The sequence below is a fragment of the Ascaphus truei genome, chromosome 4, assembly GCF_040206685.1.
Source record: "Ascaphus truei isolate aAscTru1 chromosome 4, aAscTru1.hap1, whole genome shotgun sequence".
In the NCBI taxonomy this organism is placed as follows: domain Eukaryota; kingdom Metazoa; phylum Chordata; class Amphibia; order Anura; family Ascaphidae; genus Ascaphus; species Ascaphus truei.
Window position 1 is genome coordinate 24,739,946 of NC_134486.1, and position 20,581 is coordinate 24,760,526.

The 20,581-nt window shown below is 44.0% G+C and overlaps 1 protein-coding gene across 1 annotated transcript in view; it reads right to left on the reverse strand.

Annotated features, from left to right (window-relative positions):
* Nucleotides 1-20,581, reverse strand: part of ALK (ALK receptor tyrosine kinase) — a 797,030-nt gene that overhangs the window by 362,540 nt on the left and 413,909 nt on the right. The window contains exon 4 of the mRNA XM_075595436.1: nt 10,022-10,217. Coding sequence (XP_075451551.1) covers nt 10,022-10,217 — 196 coding nt within the window. The remainder of the gene's footprint in view (nt 1-10,021; nt 10,218-20,581) is intronic.

Sequence of the window (20,581 nt, forward strand, 5' to 3'; positions counted from 1 at the left end):
CAGGGATAAATGTGTATCTCTTGAGCTGAGGGAATCCATAGGTTAAGGGGGGTACTCCAGCTAGTGCCAAGGTGACCCACCAAAAGTATATGGTTTGTGGCTACCGAACCATACATAAGGTTGGGGGGACTCTGGGAGTATAACCCGAGTCAAAGGGAAAGCATGGGGGGAACATCATGTAGATAGAAATAAAAAGAGTAAATTTGTCCCTTTTCTGTTTCCTGTACCCAGAGACAGAGTGTATTAAAATGTATTTGTAATAGGTTTAAACCTTCGGAGCTCATGTCCACAAAGGCAACCCATGCAAACCCATAGGTACCAGTATGTCTGCTGGACATCGGAGTTCAAAGCAGCCAGGGGATGCTTAGAGGTGCGAACAGCATTTGGTTAGCGGGTAAAGGCAGAGTACTAGGTCTGGAGATCAATGGCAGTCCTCTGGGATGTCACTTGCTCTGCCAGACCTATGGGCGCCTGCCCAGCGGGTGGCATTGGGATAGCTGGGGAGAGATGTGGCGGACTTGTGCATATCCCTTGGCTATTTCAAATGTCCCGCTGACCCGGATTTTCTACCTGGCTCGGCTCTGATTGTCTGACCTTTTCCTAAATTTTATTTTTTATGTCTGAAGCACTTCTTCCCATTATGTGTTATTTATATTAATTGTTATTTATATGATTATCACGTGAATTACTTCTGTGAAGCGCTATGTACATTAATGGCGCTATATAAATAAAGATATACATACATTGTTCAACATAATAAGACTTTTTTTTGTCACACTCCGTACCACTACTGTCTTAAGCAACATTGACCACTGCCTACAACCTTTGTGTCCTTGCCTTTCATGATTTATACAGAATATAAATATCGAGGATTTTACTAAAGCAATAGAAGAGGACCATGAAATCATCCCCGATGAACAAGATAACCAACCCTTCATGGCTACTGACAGGGGGGGAGAGGCGGGATAAGTGCCCCGGCCGAGTGGCTTTGAGGGGGCCCAGCCAGCGCTGGAAGTTGGGCCCGGCCAGAGGTCGGGCCCAACTTCTTTGCCCGGCTGCCGGTCCTCACATTTCCACCGGTCCTCTCGTTGCCACTGGGCCCTGGTTCTCCCCAGCTGGGGGCTTTCCTCTCCCTCACGGTCCCATGGCGAGCCTCTCTCATACCGCTGCATCAGAGAGGACCGGCACACAGAGGACCGGCAGCTGGGCACTGTCCCACGCTGGACCTCTCTCTGACGTCACTGCACGCACCGGCATGAGAGAGGCCCATATAGCATGGGAGAGCCCCAAGGTAAGTGTTTGTTTTGTATGTATTTGGGGGATGGTGTTTTTTTTTTTAAATGTATTTGAGGGTGGGAGGATTTTTTCCTATGTATTTGGGAGGTGGGGGGCTTGTTATGTATTTAGGTGGTGGGGGGATTTGTATTTATTTGGGGGGTGGGGGCCTTTTTATGTATTTTGTGGGGGGGGGATTGTGTGTGTGTGTGTGTGTGTGTGGGGGGGGGGGCAGGGGAAGGGGAGGGAATGAGCGAGGAGTATAGTGACCATATGTGTCCCAGCAAAAACCGGGACAAATGTCGTACATGTGCATTTGTGAACACCAACTGTGCATGCGCGCACTGTGAGCGCCGACAGTGCATGCGTCGACTGTGCATGCGCGCACAGTGAGCGCCAACTGTACATGCGCGCACTGTGAGCACCGTCTGTGCATACGCGCACTGTGAGTGCCGTCTGTGCATGCGCGCACTATGAGCACCGACTGTGCATGCGCGCACTGTGAGCACCGATTGTGCATGCGCGCAATGTGAGCACTGGCTGCCCAGGCATGATGAACGCTTTCCGGCCACACATACACGTTCGGTGTTTGCTGTCCACTTATGCGCATGTGCGATTGGAGCTTGCAAGTCGCGCATGCGCACGAGTGGCCGGCAAGTGCCGTTTGCGTATGCGCAGCCAGTGCAGAGAACAATCGGGACAGTGGACAGAAAAGTCGAGACCCGGCGATAAACCGGGACTGTCCCGGCTACACCCGAACATCTGGTAACCCTAAGGAGGATATTGAGTGATCTGCTTAGAGGGACCCACGGTTTACTAAATGGTAAAGGAAATACTGGGAATTGAATCTTTAAAAGCCTCCAAAGAATGCAAATCTGTATATTAGGATGTAAAAAATCAGAATGCGTGACTGTTTAGATCGGGAAGTCTGAATAAATCATCATTTCTGGCTTAGAGATTCCGAATCAAGATGAGGAAAGGGCAGATTTACAGCACTAGCAATTTAATGAACAGGAATATAGTCATACCGATATTTCAACCTCATTGAAACGGGGTGGCCAACTCCAGTCCTCAAGGACCACCAATTGAGCCCCCTGTGCTGAAGCAGGGATATTTAAAAAAAATCTGACCTGTTGGTGGCCCTTGACAGCTGGGGTTGGCCACTTCTGACAGTTGGACCAACATCTGTGATATTTGGGGGGTGGGGGACTACAGACAAGAGAATGGCTTTTCAATAGAAAAGTACTGATGCGTACCAATGAGACTCCATTGAAGGCCAAGGAGCCTCTGATACAAAAGACCAGCGAGGCTCCAAATCAGGAAGACTCCCAGATAATGGGGCAGATTTGACATGTCTGGTTAGCTTGCTCTGTTTGCTAAAGACTTTTGTGAGCTGAACTGAAGCTGATTCTCATGGGCTTGATATATTATTAAGGGATTATGTGTGAGTTTTTGTTCATCTTACTGTATTTCCTTGAAAGCATTTCACAGGACTAATTTAGATACCACAAAGAATTTGTAACTAATCACTTGTCTGTGTTAATGTTCAGAATTGTATTGTGTTCCCTGTTGGTGTTTAATTTTTCATATAAGCTATTAAGCAGCACGCTTTTCTTTTTGGTGTAAAGTCTAATTAAACAGTAGGGTCCCAACACTGTTTATTTAATCTCATGGTACTGTAGCTATTGGAAATTTCAAGCATGCTGTGTAAATAACATATTCTTCATCAGATAATTCCAAATTCCATTCAGAATTGGATATACTCTGTCTTTCTGCTGGAGATAAAATATACACAGAGCCCTTTTCAAACAAAACTAAAACAGGAAATAAAGCAAGCTGTTGCCCAGAGAGAGAACACGATTTAATTAATACAATTGTTTATTGTTGCTGTTCTGCTGACATGCGCTATCCTATAAATAAATGAATACAACCCTTACACAACACGATCTGCTACGGAATCCGCTTCCATTCCTAGCTTGTGTAACCACACTGCAAGGATACGGATCTACATTCAATTAAATAGGACTTGTGGATATTTTAAAGGGATCGCTCTCTCTCTCTCTCTTGTTACACAATAAATATAACAACGATGTTCAAATACTGTAGGTTTATAAAGGACTCCCGATATCCGTCACACTACTGCTACTTATTAATAGCATTTCCGCCAAATTTATTAAAACATTATCCACCATAATCCAATTATTGACGTGGTAACATATTAACACTAATATAAGTTATTATTAAAATAATAATAATAAAAAAAACAATCGTTAATTCTGAAACAACTGTGCCACTTTTTAAGTTTTGCTGTGTTTCTTGTTTAACTTTTAATAAGCAATGTGACCTCTGTTAGAGGCACAATATTCCTTGATTTATGGATGATGTGTCAGTGGTAATTAACCTGACCTGTGCAGGCCCTACAGAACCCCACTTCCCTCCCTTTGAATGACATCAAAGCTGCTGGAACTCTGGGCCAGCAGATGTATTATTGATAATGGGTAGCACTTCTCAAACCAAATAGCCCTGAAGGGTCGTGACCAATATTATACCAACTGTTACAGTTCAACTCCAATAAATGATTTGGCTGCAGTCTTGCAATCCAACTCCACCAAGATGGGGATCTAATGCTCTTAAGATAAGTGCAGTCCTGTGGCAAGGTCCCACCATTCACGTACGCGAGAAAAGTTATCAAAAAGAGGAATCGCAACTATACGATAACTTACAAAGCATTGTGAGAGTAAAAGTGAACACGCCTTCTACTGGATTTATTCTCCTGCTGGATTTACGTTACAGCTTGCTTTCCACATCCCATGATGCTAGACCGTAAGAAACGCTTTGAGGTATCTAATCATACTGTACTCACTAAAAAGATGCAAATTTGTCTATCACAATTCCCTCAAATCTTAGCAACAATTGTTTAAAAATGCACAATTTCACTACTTTTCCACTATCATTTTTTTTGGCAAAAATAGTAGAAATTCATTAAAAAAAAATGTGTGTAGTACTCCGCCTTAGACCCGGCAGATTGAACTGACCCAACAATGCTCAGTTATATTGACCAAAAGTTTGATTACAGATGTAGCAGGATTACAGATGTAGAATGATTACAGATGCAGCATGATTACAGATGCAGCATGATTACAGATGTAGCATGATTACGATGCTTGTCCACAGCCGTGACGACCGCGGCCCGGATGGATTAACGCTGTTGTGGATCCAATCCGGAAGCACGGACCCCTCGCAGCGCAATAACAGCGGACGCTGTCCCCAGCGCTGCAGCCCTTTGCTGTTTCTGCCGCGATGCTGGGGTTAGTGAGTCTTGCTACATCTGTATCTCATTATACTATTGTTCCAACTCCTCCCAAACTGCTCTAAAACAACTCCTCAAATCCCTAACACTGATGCAAAGCAACTTGAAATATTGACACACGAGTGACACAGTAAAAATGGTGCAATTTCCATCATTTTTGGAGTAACACTCTAATCGACACAAATCCCCTGTATTATTATTTTCACGGAAATGATTGCCGCTTAGTGAAACTGAGCTGCAATATCTTGTTCAGCCTATAGAAATATTGATGTGTGCGACTCACGGTAGGTGGAGTAATAGAGGGACTCGTGACACTATAGTGCAATTTAGGAGTAAAGATGCAACTCAGGAGGAACTACACAACTCAGGATGGGAATAGACTGGTGGGCCTGGGGTATATATACGGGTAAGGCCTGAAAAGAGGGTCCCGTCCTAGTATGAGAGATTATTGAAGGAGGAGGGAAGGGAGGAAGATGCAGCAGCAAAGGGGGAGTAAGAGCTGGCACGCTCATTTAAAGGGACTGGGCCTGCAGTACTATGACTGGCTGACCCTTTTCCAAGTCACTATCAGTCTCTGCAAACCCACAGTACATCACAGTCAGAGTTATTCTAATGTATTTCTCAACTGTCAAACAGCAGGGGAAAAAATCTTTGGAATATATGGCCGGTAAAGTGGTGCAAACTGGAAGGTAAAGATTAAGCATGGTTATAAATAACATTTATGCTCCTTCTGAAGATGCTACCTTTAGCCATTTCCGTTTTTTTTTTAGCCTGTACAAATCGAATACACGTTATCATAATATTTCCACATTTTTATATTCTGAAGCGAAATAAGCTTTTGTGATTTGTAGGTAAAGTAATGCCAAAGTTATTGCCAGAGTCTGTGCCTTTGATAATAAATCTGTTACCTTTGTGATAATAAGTCAGAATAATTTATTTCAGCTTTGCCGTCTGGATTTCACATTGAAAAATAGCAGCAAATGCTAAAGCTGTATTTAATGCAGAGCTACAGGGAGAACAATCTTAGCTGATTCGTTACATCATCAGTCGCCCTGAAGTAGGAAGTTACCGGATTTCTACCTTCTGTATTTTGGACATGTGTGGTCCACCATTCTCTATTGCCATTGGTGTGGTAAATCTATAGTACAATGCTCCAGGGATGGGAAAAGAAAAAGAGCCATTGGAGGAATCTCTGGTCCAGCAACAGACGTTTCACATGATCCCCTAGAAAATGAACAGTTTTACCATGACATACCCAGCCAGGGCCTGTGACGTACCAGGTACATCCGTAGGGCTGTGTAAAGGTATAAATACAAATAGCATCATTTTCTTCTTCTACTTCTAGGAGTCAATGTATAAAGCACTTTGCTCCAGTTTTTGCCCTGCAGCATGTGTGTCAGCTTGGGAGTTGGGGCGTGTGGAAGTGAGGAGTTATGGTTTAGAGTTTTAGGTGGTGTAACTATCTTGCTTCTAACAGTGCTCTAAAGTTGGAAGTAATTGTTTCTTACATTTGATGCCACAGTACAACCATAAAAATGCTTCAATGTCTCCAAACACATATTGTTTTGCTAAAACGACTTTTAATACATAGCCCAGGATGGGGACTACGTATAGAGACTTGTCTTTTCAAAACAAAATAAGAGTGTATTGCGTTAAAAATTAATTTGCAATAATTATGGTCTTATGTTAAATCATTAGCGACTTACAGTACTGTATGTCATTGTTCTATCAATCGATACACACCTTCTGTATTTGTACGGGGTGCGCCATGTTGCAAGTGTTATTGAAACCCAATTAAATGGTACATCAAATTATAAAGACATACTGATTATTTACCCCTTTCTCTTATCCTATTATCTTAATTAAATGCACAGTCCATCAATTATATAAACTGTTGGCCGCTGAAGCGTTAACAAAGCGATTATTGTATCTTCTTAAATATGGATGGATAAGAAATGTTTGCGTCTATTTGAATTTGTTGCTGAAAAAAATGGTAGACCAGATTGACGCACATACTGTTTGACGTGTGTCAGATTTGTGCGCCACAGCCAAAAGCCAAACTCCGCCTCTGACTTCACCGTGGCGTTATTTTATTTTCCACGCACATTCAAATCAGTTTGATACATTTGCGCAGTAACGTGCTATTTTTTTGCGTGTGTCTGTTTTATGTCGAAATCACTAATAGTGACGCTTTCTATACACTCACATGGTATGTATAGTGCAGGAGTGCAGGACAACAGAAAATGAAGCGCAAAAACCTTACACTCTAATGTCTCATTAAATTACGTAAATATATATACTTTCCATCCCCTCGGTGAGACGCAGCTCCAAATGTTCAGACTATCCAATAAGTCTGTGCAAAAGATATCCAACGTGGTAAATCCGGGCATGAGAAAACTGGGGTATATTAAATGGGTCAACACCCTTCTCTGCAGTGGATGGCGTCACTTACTCCATAATAAGGGAGAGATCCTCAGCACATATGGAAAAGAGAAACAAAAGAGAACACAGCGTAAAACCATTTACTGATACAAAATAAGTAAAAAATAAGTTAAAAAACTCATACATTTCACTCACAAGTGTAGGTGAGTATAAGGCCTCGTTCAGGGTGCCAGCTGCAGGACTCGGAGGGAGGGCGGGAGGGAGGCAGTGCAGCAGTTTGCTGGGCGATCTGTGTTTATCCCCCAGCAGACTTTTCAGCGTTGGGGAGGGGGCGGGGTTACACACAGCAAGGTAAGTATCCAAGTTGCAGTCATGAAATCATTCTGAAGAATGATTTCATTGGCTGCCTAGGTCCCTGTGACGCTGCTGCAGCTCCAAAAAACGAAATTTTCGTTTATTGAAACTGTAGCCAGCTTCAACTCCTGGCTTCGGAGACAGGGCAGTAGCTACCCTGACAACCAGTATTCAAATTGAATACTTTGTTTCTCACGGCAGCACGCACGGCAGCACGCCCTCCCTCCGAAGCCAGCACCCTGAACGAGGCCTAAAGCCTTTAGGGCGTATAAAGGTCACCCCGAGCATTCTCTGGGTACGTTGAGGTATTGGCGTTCTCCTAACACTCCACTCTCCGCTCCCACAATCACCTCTGCCAGCTCCCCGGTCGTCAGATGCACGGACGTCCCCCGGCGTAGCAGGACTCAACAGTGCTTCCCAAATACAGCTCTCCAATCGCACCGAGGAGTCCTTCTACGCCAGAGGAGGACCTACGTACACTTCCTACGCTACACTTCCTACGCTACACTTCCTACGCTACACTTCCTACGGTACACTTCCTACGCTACACTTCCTACGCTACACTTCCTACGCTACACTTCCTACGCTACACTTCCTACGGTACACTTCCTACGCTACACTTCCTACGCTACACTTCCTACGCTACACTTCCTACGCTACACTTCCTACGGTACACTTCCTACGCTACACTTCCTACGCTACACTTCCTACGCTACACTTCCTACGCTACACTTCCTACGCTACACTTCCTACGCTACACTTCCTACGCTACACTTCCTACGCTACACTTCCTACGCTACACTTGTGAGTGAAATGTAGGAGGGTTTTTTACTTATTTTGTATCAGTAAATGGTTTTACGCTATGTTCTCTTTTGTCTCTTTTCTATATGTGCTGAGGATCTCTCCCTTAGGATGGAGTAAGTGACGTCGTCCACTGCAGAGAGGGTTTTTGGCCCATTTAATATACCCCAGTTTTGTCGCACCCGGATTTACCACATTGAATACATAGTGCAGGGGTGGCCAACTCCAGTACTCAAGGGCCACCAACAGGTCAGGTTTTAAGGATATCCCTGCTTCAGCACATGTGGCTCAGTCAGTGTCTCAGTGAAAGACTGAGAAAAAGTAAAAGTCAGTGACTGAGCCACTGATTGAGCCACCTGTGCTGAAGCAGGGATATCCTTAAAACCTGACCTGTTGTTGGCTCTTGAGGACTGGAGCTGGCTATCCATGGCACAGTGTGACACCATTTGACAGTATGTATGAGGAACACGTTTTCCCAAAGTGTGATAGCTGGTAATAGAGGGACAATGGAGGAATGATGTGTAGAGAAACATGCAAGTGAAACAACAACACCTTGTGACACAATTCCTCCACTGAGAAACAGGTCAGAAGACACAAAACAATGTGATTTCTGAGTGAGGATACACATGCATGTTTGTACAGTATTTGTTTATTTATTAAGGTAACTACTGTACATGTTTTACATTTACATTGTTTAAAAAAATATTCAACTAATGACATTAAGGCCAATATGTACCAAAAGCGGGGCGTTCTGGGCTAGATACATTAAAGAAAAAACCTCAATAAATCAATATGATTATTTCTTTGATACATGTGGAGCAATGTTTTTGCCCCAAAACGGCACCACTTTCACCCTAATACGTACGCCCCTTATCATGTGGCTTACAACTTTAACAGCGATAAGGAAGGAGGCATTTCACAAACACAAGGGGGTGTACAGTATGTATCAAGTCAATTGTGGTGCAAATCCGGGACGAACAGTATGAACGAATATATATATATATATATAGGTTATGGTGGGTAACAAAAGTGACAAAAACCCTCCACAGTACAGCATATAGCAACTGTAAATATTACTGTATGTTCATTTGCATGTCTTAGACAGATCTGCAACCCTGTCTTTCACCATAATCGCCCAGCACACAGCACTTCCACTGCAGCAAGGGATTATGGAAAATGACATGCAAATGAGCACACAGTGCCACCTTTTATTTCAAGTAATGTGAGCTTGAGATAAAAAGGTGGCACTGTGTGCTCATTTGCATATCATTTCCCAGAATCCCTTGCTGCAGTGGAAGTGCTGTGTGCTTGGTGATAATGGTGAAAGACAGGGTTGCAGACCTGTCTAAGACATGCAAATGAATATACAGGAATATTTACAGTTGCTATATATATATATAGATATATAGATATAGAGAGAGAGAGATCCTATTAATTTCAACAGGACTTTTTCCTGTGATGTACAATATACAGTATATTACATGTGGCACGCTTTTACCGTGCTACATACAGATGCAGCAGTCATTGTTGCACACGCATGCGCCCATCAGTGGGTGCAATAACGCTTTAGCCCTGCCCCTTTATTGTATGAGTCTGATTGGTGTAGAATGGCGTCGGCTCCCACTTGCACATTGTTGGGCATCCCGTTGCAACACGTTACCAGGAGTAATAACCGCTGCTACTGTACATCTGTATGTCTCAAGGAGATTTTAAGACCTATCAATAATTCCACCGTTTGTGTGATGTGATTACTACATTTGTCGTCCTTGGGCATTATACAGAGCACCACATACCGGATATTTATTATACCAGTAAGTGGTCCATCGCTTTCTTTTTATGTGGACTCCTTGGTCATTGTAAACCTTTTAGACAAGCAATAGCTTATTATTTGTAACTTACCCAGTCTTCTTCTGCCCTGGTAATGACAGGACTTCAGCACTAGTTTTGTTGGCTGGCAGGAGCCTGGCAATATATTTCCCAGTTTTCTGGAGATACACAGCAGCTTCCACCATGCAATTTCCCTTGTTGCTTCTCATCCATGGACTTGTAAGAATGAGGCTGGGAGTTTCGGAAGCATTAAGGAATAAAAAGTGACCTAAAATGAGAGAGAGAGAGACATGGGTGAAGCAACATTTTGTTTGTCATTGTTATTTTCTTCTCCTGCGCTTAAGGTGTTATCAAATATTATTGACAGAAGTCACATGACATCTGTAACAGGGACTTATCTCTGTTAAAGCAACTTGCCTCTAATCCAGCAGTGTGCAGGTTAATTGCCGGTGTGCAATCAACCAACTCCATCTGCCTAATCACAGCTGTGTCAGAAAAAGCCTGCTCTGAGACACGGGACGAGGATTCCTTAGTCTCATAATTGGGATTGACACAGGAAGGACAGATGTCTTGAGCTGCAAAAAGACTACAGGCTGACAGCAAGACAAAGGGGACAATATTTATATACCTGGACAGACATTGCCTTAGCACACAAAGGTGCTGATCCAGGAGAGCAGAGAGTCTTCCCCTACAGCTACAAGAGACAGATAAGACTTTCTTTTGGGACTATTATATATCTGTATAAATGTATATATATTTGGGGCTGGTAATTAGCTTAGCTAACCACCCAGTTAGAGAGGGCTTGACTACATGTGTAGATATTCTCCAAAGTGGAGCAGGTTTTCTTTTGCTTATTTTGAATGCTTTTGCTGTGTTAAAGGGACAGGAGCAATAAAGCCTAATTTTTGTTTCAATTTAAGCGGTCTCCATTGCGTACCTCTACACACGTCTCTTACAACATCTATTAAAGATTGTACAGTAGTATGAAAAAGAGCATAGAGGAGACATCAGTAAGTACTGTCATTGAGAATTACAATCATGGAGGGTAACACAGGGTATGTTTTCAGCTAAAAATGTGAAAAACATACAGCAAAAAAAAAGCAAATTCCTCCACCCCCATCAAATTTATTAAAACTAACAGCATCCAACAGAAAGCACTGGTAATTTTATTTTTGATAAATCTGCAATTTTCTTGTGTTTCTTTCCTTTTTTTTGCACCAGGGTTGCATTTTTGGAGCCGAAGGTGTGTAATGACCTAATAATCAACGGCCTATCTATAAATAATTGTTTAATTGAAAATGAATTGATTGATTTCCTCAAAAAAACCCTTCTCACGTAATATCATTATCGGCATATTCTTCAGAGATATGAATGCATTAAGAATGGTTTTCCTTTACACAGTACTTGCAGCTTATGCCAAGAAAAATATGGGGTTTTTTTTACACCCAGTACCACTTGCAGAAGTGCGTCTGCGACAACCTCACAACTCCGCCACACAACGCATCAAAATTGTTTTCATATTTTCATCTAACATCAATTTGTTACTCTTCAGTGTGTCACTTTGACAACAAAATTGCTTTTAGAGACAATTAAGGCCCCAATATATTTGTTGTCTCGAAATATGCACGTGAAGTCACGCGCGCCTGCTGTACAGGCGATCCGTGGCCTGTGGTCTGGAGTAGGTGACGCGACCGAGAGCAGATCCAATTCAATGTTTGGGGGCCGTGGTGCCCGTGACGTCACGTGAGCGGTTTCGCCCTCATTGGCTGAACTACGCACGTGTCTCAGCCATCGCGAGACAAAATCAAAAGATTTGGTCTTGCGAAGAATCAGTCACGCCGTCACGCTCGTGCACTCCCGCACTAGGGAACCCAGGCTAATTAGTGCGTGCTACAGCATGTCGTTACTTAAAGGAGACACAGTCACTGCATGTTACAAGCTGCGCATATAGTTACAAAGGACTAAAGGAAGATGTTAATCAAAAACGCCCCCGGTGTCAAACCAGTGCAAAAACAGAAAGTGTACACAGGAACAAGTTCCAAGCTACGGTGCTCAGTAAACAAAGGAAACATATATCCAAATGAAATCCTGAGTAATATATTTAGTCAAGTGATGGATAAACTATGATCAAGCCTTGTGAGTCTCGTAGACCTGGTGCATGTTGATCTCCTATGAAGGGGCATATGATGTAACAGTCCATATAGTGATATCAGTGATCTATCAGGTGATATAACAATCCTGTAATAGTGTGTCACTAGGACATTGACCCTGGAGTAGCACTCAATTGGTGGTCACAATCGCCACCCACCCATATAAAGGAAGAAACGAGTACTCGTATATCTGGCAGTTCATCCCTTTGCGTGCATCACGCCAATCAGTAGCAGCGAGAGTGATCCAAAGGAACAATGCGGAGCACAGCTATGAGAAAGTGGGGCTAAACACCAGCAGAATGAGGTAAAAAATATTCTTTATTCCATGGTGAAAACGTGGGGGGACACAAGGTGAAAACTCCGACGCGTTTCAGGCAAGAGCCCTTTGTCAAAGCAGTCTTTTGCCATAAACACCATCCGGCTCCGGAAGACACGTACCCATGGACTTGAAACGGCTGGAAGATGTTTCCCGGCACTGGAAGGTGCCTTACGGCAGAAGACTGTTTAGTATTTATGGCCCATAATGTAATAATTAGGTTACACTAGACTATTCCGCTGTCACGCAACACAATCCATGCTTTATAGTTTAATATTAAACAATTAAAGAATATAACACAGAGCTAACATTGGCTTATATTGCACCGTATATTTTATTATTAAAAAAAAAAACCCTCACTTAGTTTAGCATCAACATTGCATTGCAGTGCGTTCATCAACTGAGTTTGCACTGGTAACATTACAAATGTTCCTGGGTACATCACCGAAAAAACACTCACCAAATACCGAAAGTGTCAGAATATATACAGTATTTCTGATCCAGGCTCTGTTTACTGACACCTTGGCACTACCTCACATTTGGAATTCTTCTTTGTCTGTTATATATAATCTATTGTCCAGCCATGTGTCAAAAAACTTGGCTTGAAGAACATACTTTTCAAGTAATTGATGATTCTTTACAGACTTAATCTATCTTTTCAGCAAATTAAAATGACCCCGCTGCGTGTAGATATACTGAAAGTTTTATGCAAGCAGTATATTTTCCAGTTTCTTTCTAAACTATGACATGATTGTGCTTACAAATCTTCACAGTACATCACAGGCTATTCACGTGACTACATTGAATGCAACAGCTATGACATGAACATGCATATCTCACACACACACACACACACACACACACACACACACACACACACACACACACACACACACACACACACACACACACACACACACACACACACACACACACACACACACACACACACACACACACACACACATCGGGTACAGCACACATACTGTAGGACACAAAGACACCAATCCTCACCTCCCTCTGCTCACACCTCCCTCTGCTGTCCATGCTACTTCCTTCTCTGCTTGCCCCCTTGCCCCAGAGGCACATACTCCAGACACCTCCACCCTGATTTGCTGCTGCTATCTAATGCAATTGCCCTGCTTTCTCCCTGCTGTGGGACAATAGGGAATCCTGTGGCACCCTTTTGATCCTCCAATGGCAGGCCATGGTACCCCAGTTGAGAAACACTGATGTAGAATGTTGGACAAGAATAACTTGGACCTCAATTCTAAATGTCATCATAGAATATGTGTTTGTTCCAAGCAGTATAGTATTTGTACTATGTCCAAATGACCATGTTTATCTATAATGCTTTTATTATGATAGGGAATATTGCTCAATTTTTAAGTAGACCTTTTGTAATGAAAGACCTCCCCCCCCCCAAACATTGGAAAGGCTGATTCCCCAAGATTCCTCTCCCTTAAAAAAAGGTCCTAAATTCCTCCTGATCTTCAACATACTGTATCTTATCAAGATACAGTATAGTGGAAATATATTGGTGTACATAGTAAAAGCAACTACTAAAATGTACTATATCATATGGGAAAAAAAATGTGTTCAAGAGAACATGGGAACCAAAATAGTCTATTCTAATATATTTGTAGACCAACTCATACCTATTCGTTAAACACTCCACATCTATTTATGTATAGCATGCCTATCCTACTATGAGCAATGTATAGACGAATTGTACCTGATGAAGTGATGGTGGTCACGAAACGTATAGGGAGGTGTCCACAACCATCTCTTTGCTGGTCAGTTGTGTAGCACTTGCAGTATGCTTAAATACAACGCTTTCTATTTACGTACCCGCAATCTCTGTTTATGCTTCATTGATCTTTCTGAGACCGGGGTTGACTGCTCGTCGAGTGGAGGGTCCGAGTCATGTGGACGCAACTTTGTTTCTGCAACTCCACATTACATCTTCTGGCACTGGAAGGCAACATATTGCCTACTCACAGCAAGGTGTCTTCTGGCGCCAGAAGGTGCCTTATGGAATTGCACTAATTAGTAACCTTTTTGCTGCCAATTGTAGGAGCCACCAACCAGGCTGAACACATTTTCAAAATGTTATTGTACATTTCTTAAACCAGAATCTTAACACAAATCTTTGTGTGATAGATTTTAGATTAATGGAGGAAAATTAGTGTATATTGGGTTTTTTTCAGCACAAGTTGAGCTTTGCATTGGTATCCATCATGGGTGGGTTGTATATTCTGTGACCAAGATATGATGTCATAAATATGAAGTTAAAAAAAATACGTATTGTATTATATAATCGCTAACATGTAATCCTTGCATTAAAGGAATATTAAATAATATTGCCTTGTGTCACTAAGTAGCAGGACTTTTTACATGAAAACTGAACCTTGTACCCCATTATTGGCAAGGCAAAACTACCGTGTAGCACTGAGGTGGGCAACACTGTCGCCAATCGCCACAACTGGTGAATCGGCCATGAAAGTGCGACGCATCAGCCATGAAAGTGTCAGAGAATTTGAGTTTGCCAGCTCCCACAGTAAAATAAACTTTTTCCTGACCGTGTGTGCTGGTTTCCGTTTCCGCTTTCTGAATGAGTCATTGACGCAACACAGCCATCCAATACTGAGGTGAGCGATGCAGCAGCAGGTGATAGTGCTGAGGTGAGTGACGCAGCAGCAGGGGATAGTGCTGTGAGTGACGCAGCCTATTTTGATGTGGTTTAATACTGATTGGCCGGCGAAGCCGGCCAATTCAGTTAAACAGCAATTCTACTTGTTGCCAAGTAGAACAAAGAAAAACCAGTCAAACAAATATATAAAGGGAACCATCAAGTGCACTGTAAAAAATGCACTTAAAAAAGAAGGGTTAACTCAAAAGAACCCATGATGGGGGATACCGAGCAGAGCACCGCGCCTAACGCCCACTGGGAGGTAAACTCCGAAACCGTCCCAGCGGATTCGGCGTACGTGAACTCTGCCCGAATACGGGAGTGCACCAGCGCCCGGAATACTGCCACGATATTCGTTTGGACCCACCCCTCCAAACGCTGCTTCCTGGTCTTGTAAAATGCCTACCTTAGCCACTGCCAGGAGCAGGTTGACTAGGAGATCCCTAGGCTTATTGTCTCGGGATACTGGGCACCCAAAAATAAAAAGATGAGGGGAAAAACCCAGCCAGAACTGCAGAAGAATGCTCCTCAAGGTGGATAAGAGGGGCTGCAGTCTGGCGCAGCTCAGATAAATGTGGAATACGGACTCCCGCTCGCCACAGAAGGGACAGGCGGTGGGGGAGTCCGTGAAGTGTGCCAAGTACTCTCCTGTGCTCAGTGCACCGTGGAGGACCCTCCAACTCAAATCCCCGGCGGGACGGGGAACCAAAGCTGAATAGAGCTCTCTCCACCGGAGTCTCTCGCCCTTGTTCCCAAGAAATACCCGCCTCCAGATGGTATCTGGGTGGGTGACAAGGGCGAGGTAGTGCACTATATGGAGCACCAGAGAATACAGGACTTTCCTCGGCATGCCGCGGAAACACCTGCTGATGTTGGGGGAGATAGGAGCCCGAGGGGGTTGCCGTGGTTTGGTTTCTATGCAAAGATCCGGAGAGCTGAAGTTGATAGGTTGACAATGCTTTCCGGTCTGCAAAACCCCCTCGATGAAGGTGCGTGAGTCAGGGTGGATTGCATCTTTAATCTCCCGGATCAAACGACGAGGGACACGGGCAGTAAGCATACCCATACGGGGCGCAAGCACCTCTGCTCTTACCCAGTCTCGCCGCTCATAGTCCAGGAGATCCCCGACTCTGGTCACTTGCGCCAGGATTAGCCGGTGGCAAATAGAGGGTGAATCCAACATCCGAGCCCCCACTGCCGGATTATACAGCAGGGGCTCGGCGAGGAAATCAACCCCCACCGCCTGTTCCTTCCTGGTCGCGGAGACCAGTTTCCAGGCCTTTAATAAGTCCCGGTAGTATGCCGGTGTAAGGGTCTGGGAGTCACGCCGCCCTCGGCGTGCTCCCCACTCGCCTGCAGCTCCGCCGGGTCCTCCCGCGGCACGCAGGCAGCCTCTTGCCAGAACGCCGATCGCAGCTCCACGTGGGCGCGCGCGCGCACGCCAATGCTCCTCTTCTACTTTTGGGCTGGCGGCTACGCCCGGTCACGTGCCCGCAAGCGCAGCTACACGGAGGCGCGGCCACATGGAGCCGCACCAACCCCTTAAAGGCACAGCACCTCAAACTATTGCTGCAATCAAATGCAGTCTTACTACTGGGCTTTATGGCTCCTCCCCTGGGACTCATGCTGGACCTATCCCTGCCGTAGCCTGGCCCTTCCACACCCCCCACCTTGCTGCGCTGCTATTGGACCCTCTCTCCTATATATACCTACAGTGTCACTGACTCGTTGGCTGAGCATAGAACCAGTTGTTCTCATCACTCTCTGCCTCCCTAGTCCTGTCTTGTCCTGTCTTGTTTTGCAGTCTTCCTCGTGTACCGAACCGGCTTCCGCTACGACTACCCGCACCTCTGGCATCCCGAACTCGGCATACGGCAACACGACTCTCCGCACCTCTGGCATCCCGAACCCGGCAAACGGTAAACAATTACGTCCTTCTCTCTAACCCCGGACTTGGCAAACAGCACCCTCTACCAACCGTACCTCTCCTGCCCCGATCCGGACTCACAGACCACTCTACTCTCATGACGTGCCCTCGTGGCTGTGGGTGGCGTTATATCCTATCCCACCTCAGCACCGCGGTCCCGTTTCGTTTGTGGTGAGCACGTCCTGACACAGACGAACAGTGTGTGGTTGTAAATGTTCGATTGAGCAACCTAATTTCTCAATGTTTACATGGTGTGGCTATTTTCACTTCTCATTCGCCACACCTGTGGCTACATTGAAATATAGGTTGCCCACCTCTGGTCTAGCATAAAAATACTGCATAAAAGTACAGTATTTCGTTTCTAAGTATACACACCTCAAGAAATTTAGACTAAGCTAAGAAATCTTCCCTGAAAACATCTCCAGATTGATTTCATACTTTTTTTACCAACTCAATATTTTGCATTAAAATCTTGCATAAAAGCTAATTATCTGCATAAACAATGCCTGTACTAAATCTCATTAGAACAGGCTTAACATAACCTTATTGTAGGATTACATTGCATTATCTTCCAATAACATGAAGTTATGCCAGTCCTGGCGTTACTCCTACCTAGACCCTACAACAGACCCTTTAGCTCCAGTGCAGAAACAAAGCGAGAGAAATAATGCTGGAAAGTTATGCTACAGTATGTTACACAGTAATGCTACAGTATGTTACACAGTAATGCTACAGTATGTTACACAGTAATGCTACAGTATGTTACACAGGTTATGCTGAATAGCATAATGAGAAACCCGCATTTGCCATATTTAAAGGTTGGCATGCTTTTCTCCCCCTGCTGATAGACTATTTCTTCTATAATGTATTTCAATGATTCGCCACCTTGCATGGGAATCCCATGAAGATTGTATTTAATGTAGCTTGATTTTGCGTGAATTTAAAAAAAAAAAAAAAAAAAAATGTTTACCTTCGAAACGATTAATGTTTACAGAAATTAGTTGTAGTCTTTGAAGGAAATGCAAATACTTCACACAAACGAATGCAATGTGAAAATAAAGAAGAGGATTTGTCCAGTCTCGGATGGGTCCACGAATACTCACACTTAATAATAATTTGCCCATCTTTACACGTGACGTGCCTGTATATAAACGTTAGGAGGGCCTGTGACTTGATCAGGTACTGGCCACAGACATTATCTGCTGGCGCAAGAACCCTCTGATTGGCCCCCTGTATGTTTGGCAGGGGCACCCTGTGTATTGCCCTGTGGTCCCCTGTGCCATCTGACTACTGTGATTGTTCTGTGATGTGGCCAATCACGGTAGTGGTATGGCACTTGACCCTCCTATTCTGTGACATGACAAATGAAGGGAGTCAGTAGGAGGGACCAGAGCAATATAATGTATGACCACTGTGATTGTCTATGGCCCAGGAGCCGTCTGATCTGCCTCTCTTGGTGTTTGGGGAGATATATACCAATACATTTTAGCATTATATAGAAGAACTGGGGGAACAAAGTGTCCCTCGACTGTCCTGAACAATCTGATCGCTGCTACAGCATAGGGCAGAGGTAGCCAACTCCAGTCCTCAAGAGATACCAACAGGACAGGTTTTCAGGATATCACTGCTTCAGCACAGGTGGCTCAGTCGAAGACCCTGAAGAAGCAATAGCCTTAAAACCTGACCTGTTGGTGGCCCATGAGGCCTAGAGTTGGCTACCCTTGGTATAGGGTATAGCAGTGATCAGGTTGCTCTGAGTCACTCAGATGAATCCCCTCCTTTTTGGCATGGGTTCCAAACTTAGTGATATCCCTTGGCATACCATGTGGGCATGGGTTCCAAACGTAGTGATATCCCTTGGCATACCATGTGGGCATGGGTTCCAAACGTAGTGATATCCCTTGGCATACCATGTGGGCATGGGTTCCAAACTTAGTGATATCCCTTGGCATACCATGTGGGCATGGGTTCCAAACTTAGTGATATCCCTTGGCATACCATGTGGGCATGGGTTCCAAACGTAGTGATATCCCTTGGCATACCATGTGGGCATGGTGGAAGGTTTGTGGAGAAATTGTTATTGTCCTGAGATATCTGGTCACTGCATTAGGGTATAGTAGCGATCGGACGACTATGAACTGATGTGATGTCCCCCCTGTGTAAGGGCTGGGTCCCCCCACCCCATCATGTTAAAGTTTTTCTGCAGTATACCAAGCGATCGCTGGAAATTTCTGAGGTACCTGGGGTTGCACAATGTCCCCTGGCATGCTGCCCCCCTGCTATACCAGGTATGTCCATAGGGTACTCAAAAGCATGAGTATACCTCACAATGCATAAAACACAGCAAAGATTGGGTACCTTAATATATTATTTCCATAGGACCCCCTTTTGTTACTGTAAAATACTGTTCGTTATAACACTGTATGGCTCTCCACTTAAAAGGTTCATAGCCTGATACTCTTAACTTTTGATACCGTGTACAGTGAGTCTGAAATCTTTTTATTATGTACAGTAGCACTCAAAGAAGTTCTGCTTGTATTATTTAGACTTTATGGAATAGAAATAAAAGACATCAATTGTCCACATACATTTGCAATTTTTTTTTTAAATAGGGTGCTAGATTTCTTAAAGAATATTATGATATCTTAAGGTTTGCTTTTTTTTATATAGGATTGTGCCTCTATTATGGTCAAGGAGGAGCGGCTCAGTGAGTAAAGACACTGACTCTGCAAACAATAATACTGAGTGTGAGTCAGGGGAACCTGGATCAATTCCTGGTGTCGGTTCCTTGTGACCTTGGGCAAATCACTTTATCTCCCAGTGCCTTTGGCACCAAAAACATAGATTGTAAGCTCCTCGGGGCAGGAACTGTGTCTGTAACATTCCTATGGGCTGTGTACCGCGCACTATACTGTGATTGTGAAGAATTTATTATTATGATGACAAATACATAGTTGCGTTAAATGAACAGGGTTATACATTCAATTTACAGACATTTCAGGAAGTTACAGATAATATATGATCATGGGAGAATGTAACAGATACAGACCAGAGAAAAATGTGAGACAGCTGAAGTCTTGAAATTACTTAAACTGGTGGCGGATTTGAGAGTCTCGGGAATATTGTTCCAGCCGTGAGGTGCTCGGTAAGAGATTCAACCAGATTCCTTGTTGAACCATGGGACCGAATTAGCGATATCTCTGAATCAGCACAGGTGGCTGAATCAGTGGCTTAGTCCTTCTGAATGAGCCACTGATTGAGCCACCTATGCTGAAGCAGGGAGACCCTTGAGGACTGGGGTTGGCCACCCCTGCATTAAATGAACAGGAGGTTACACATCCAATTTGCAGACATTTCAGGACAGTTAGAGATAACATATGATTATGGGCGTATGTACCAGTTGCAAAGAAGATTACAACGTGAGACAGCTGGTCTTGAAAGACCTTATGCTCAAGAGAAGCAAACGGGACCTACGGAACCTGTATAACACATGAAGATTGCTTGAGTCATTTACACAGTATGTTTATTCTATCTTGTACAGTGGAGG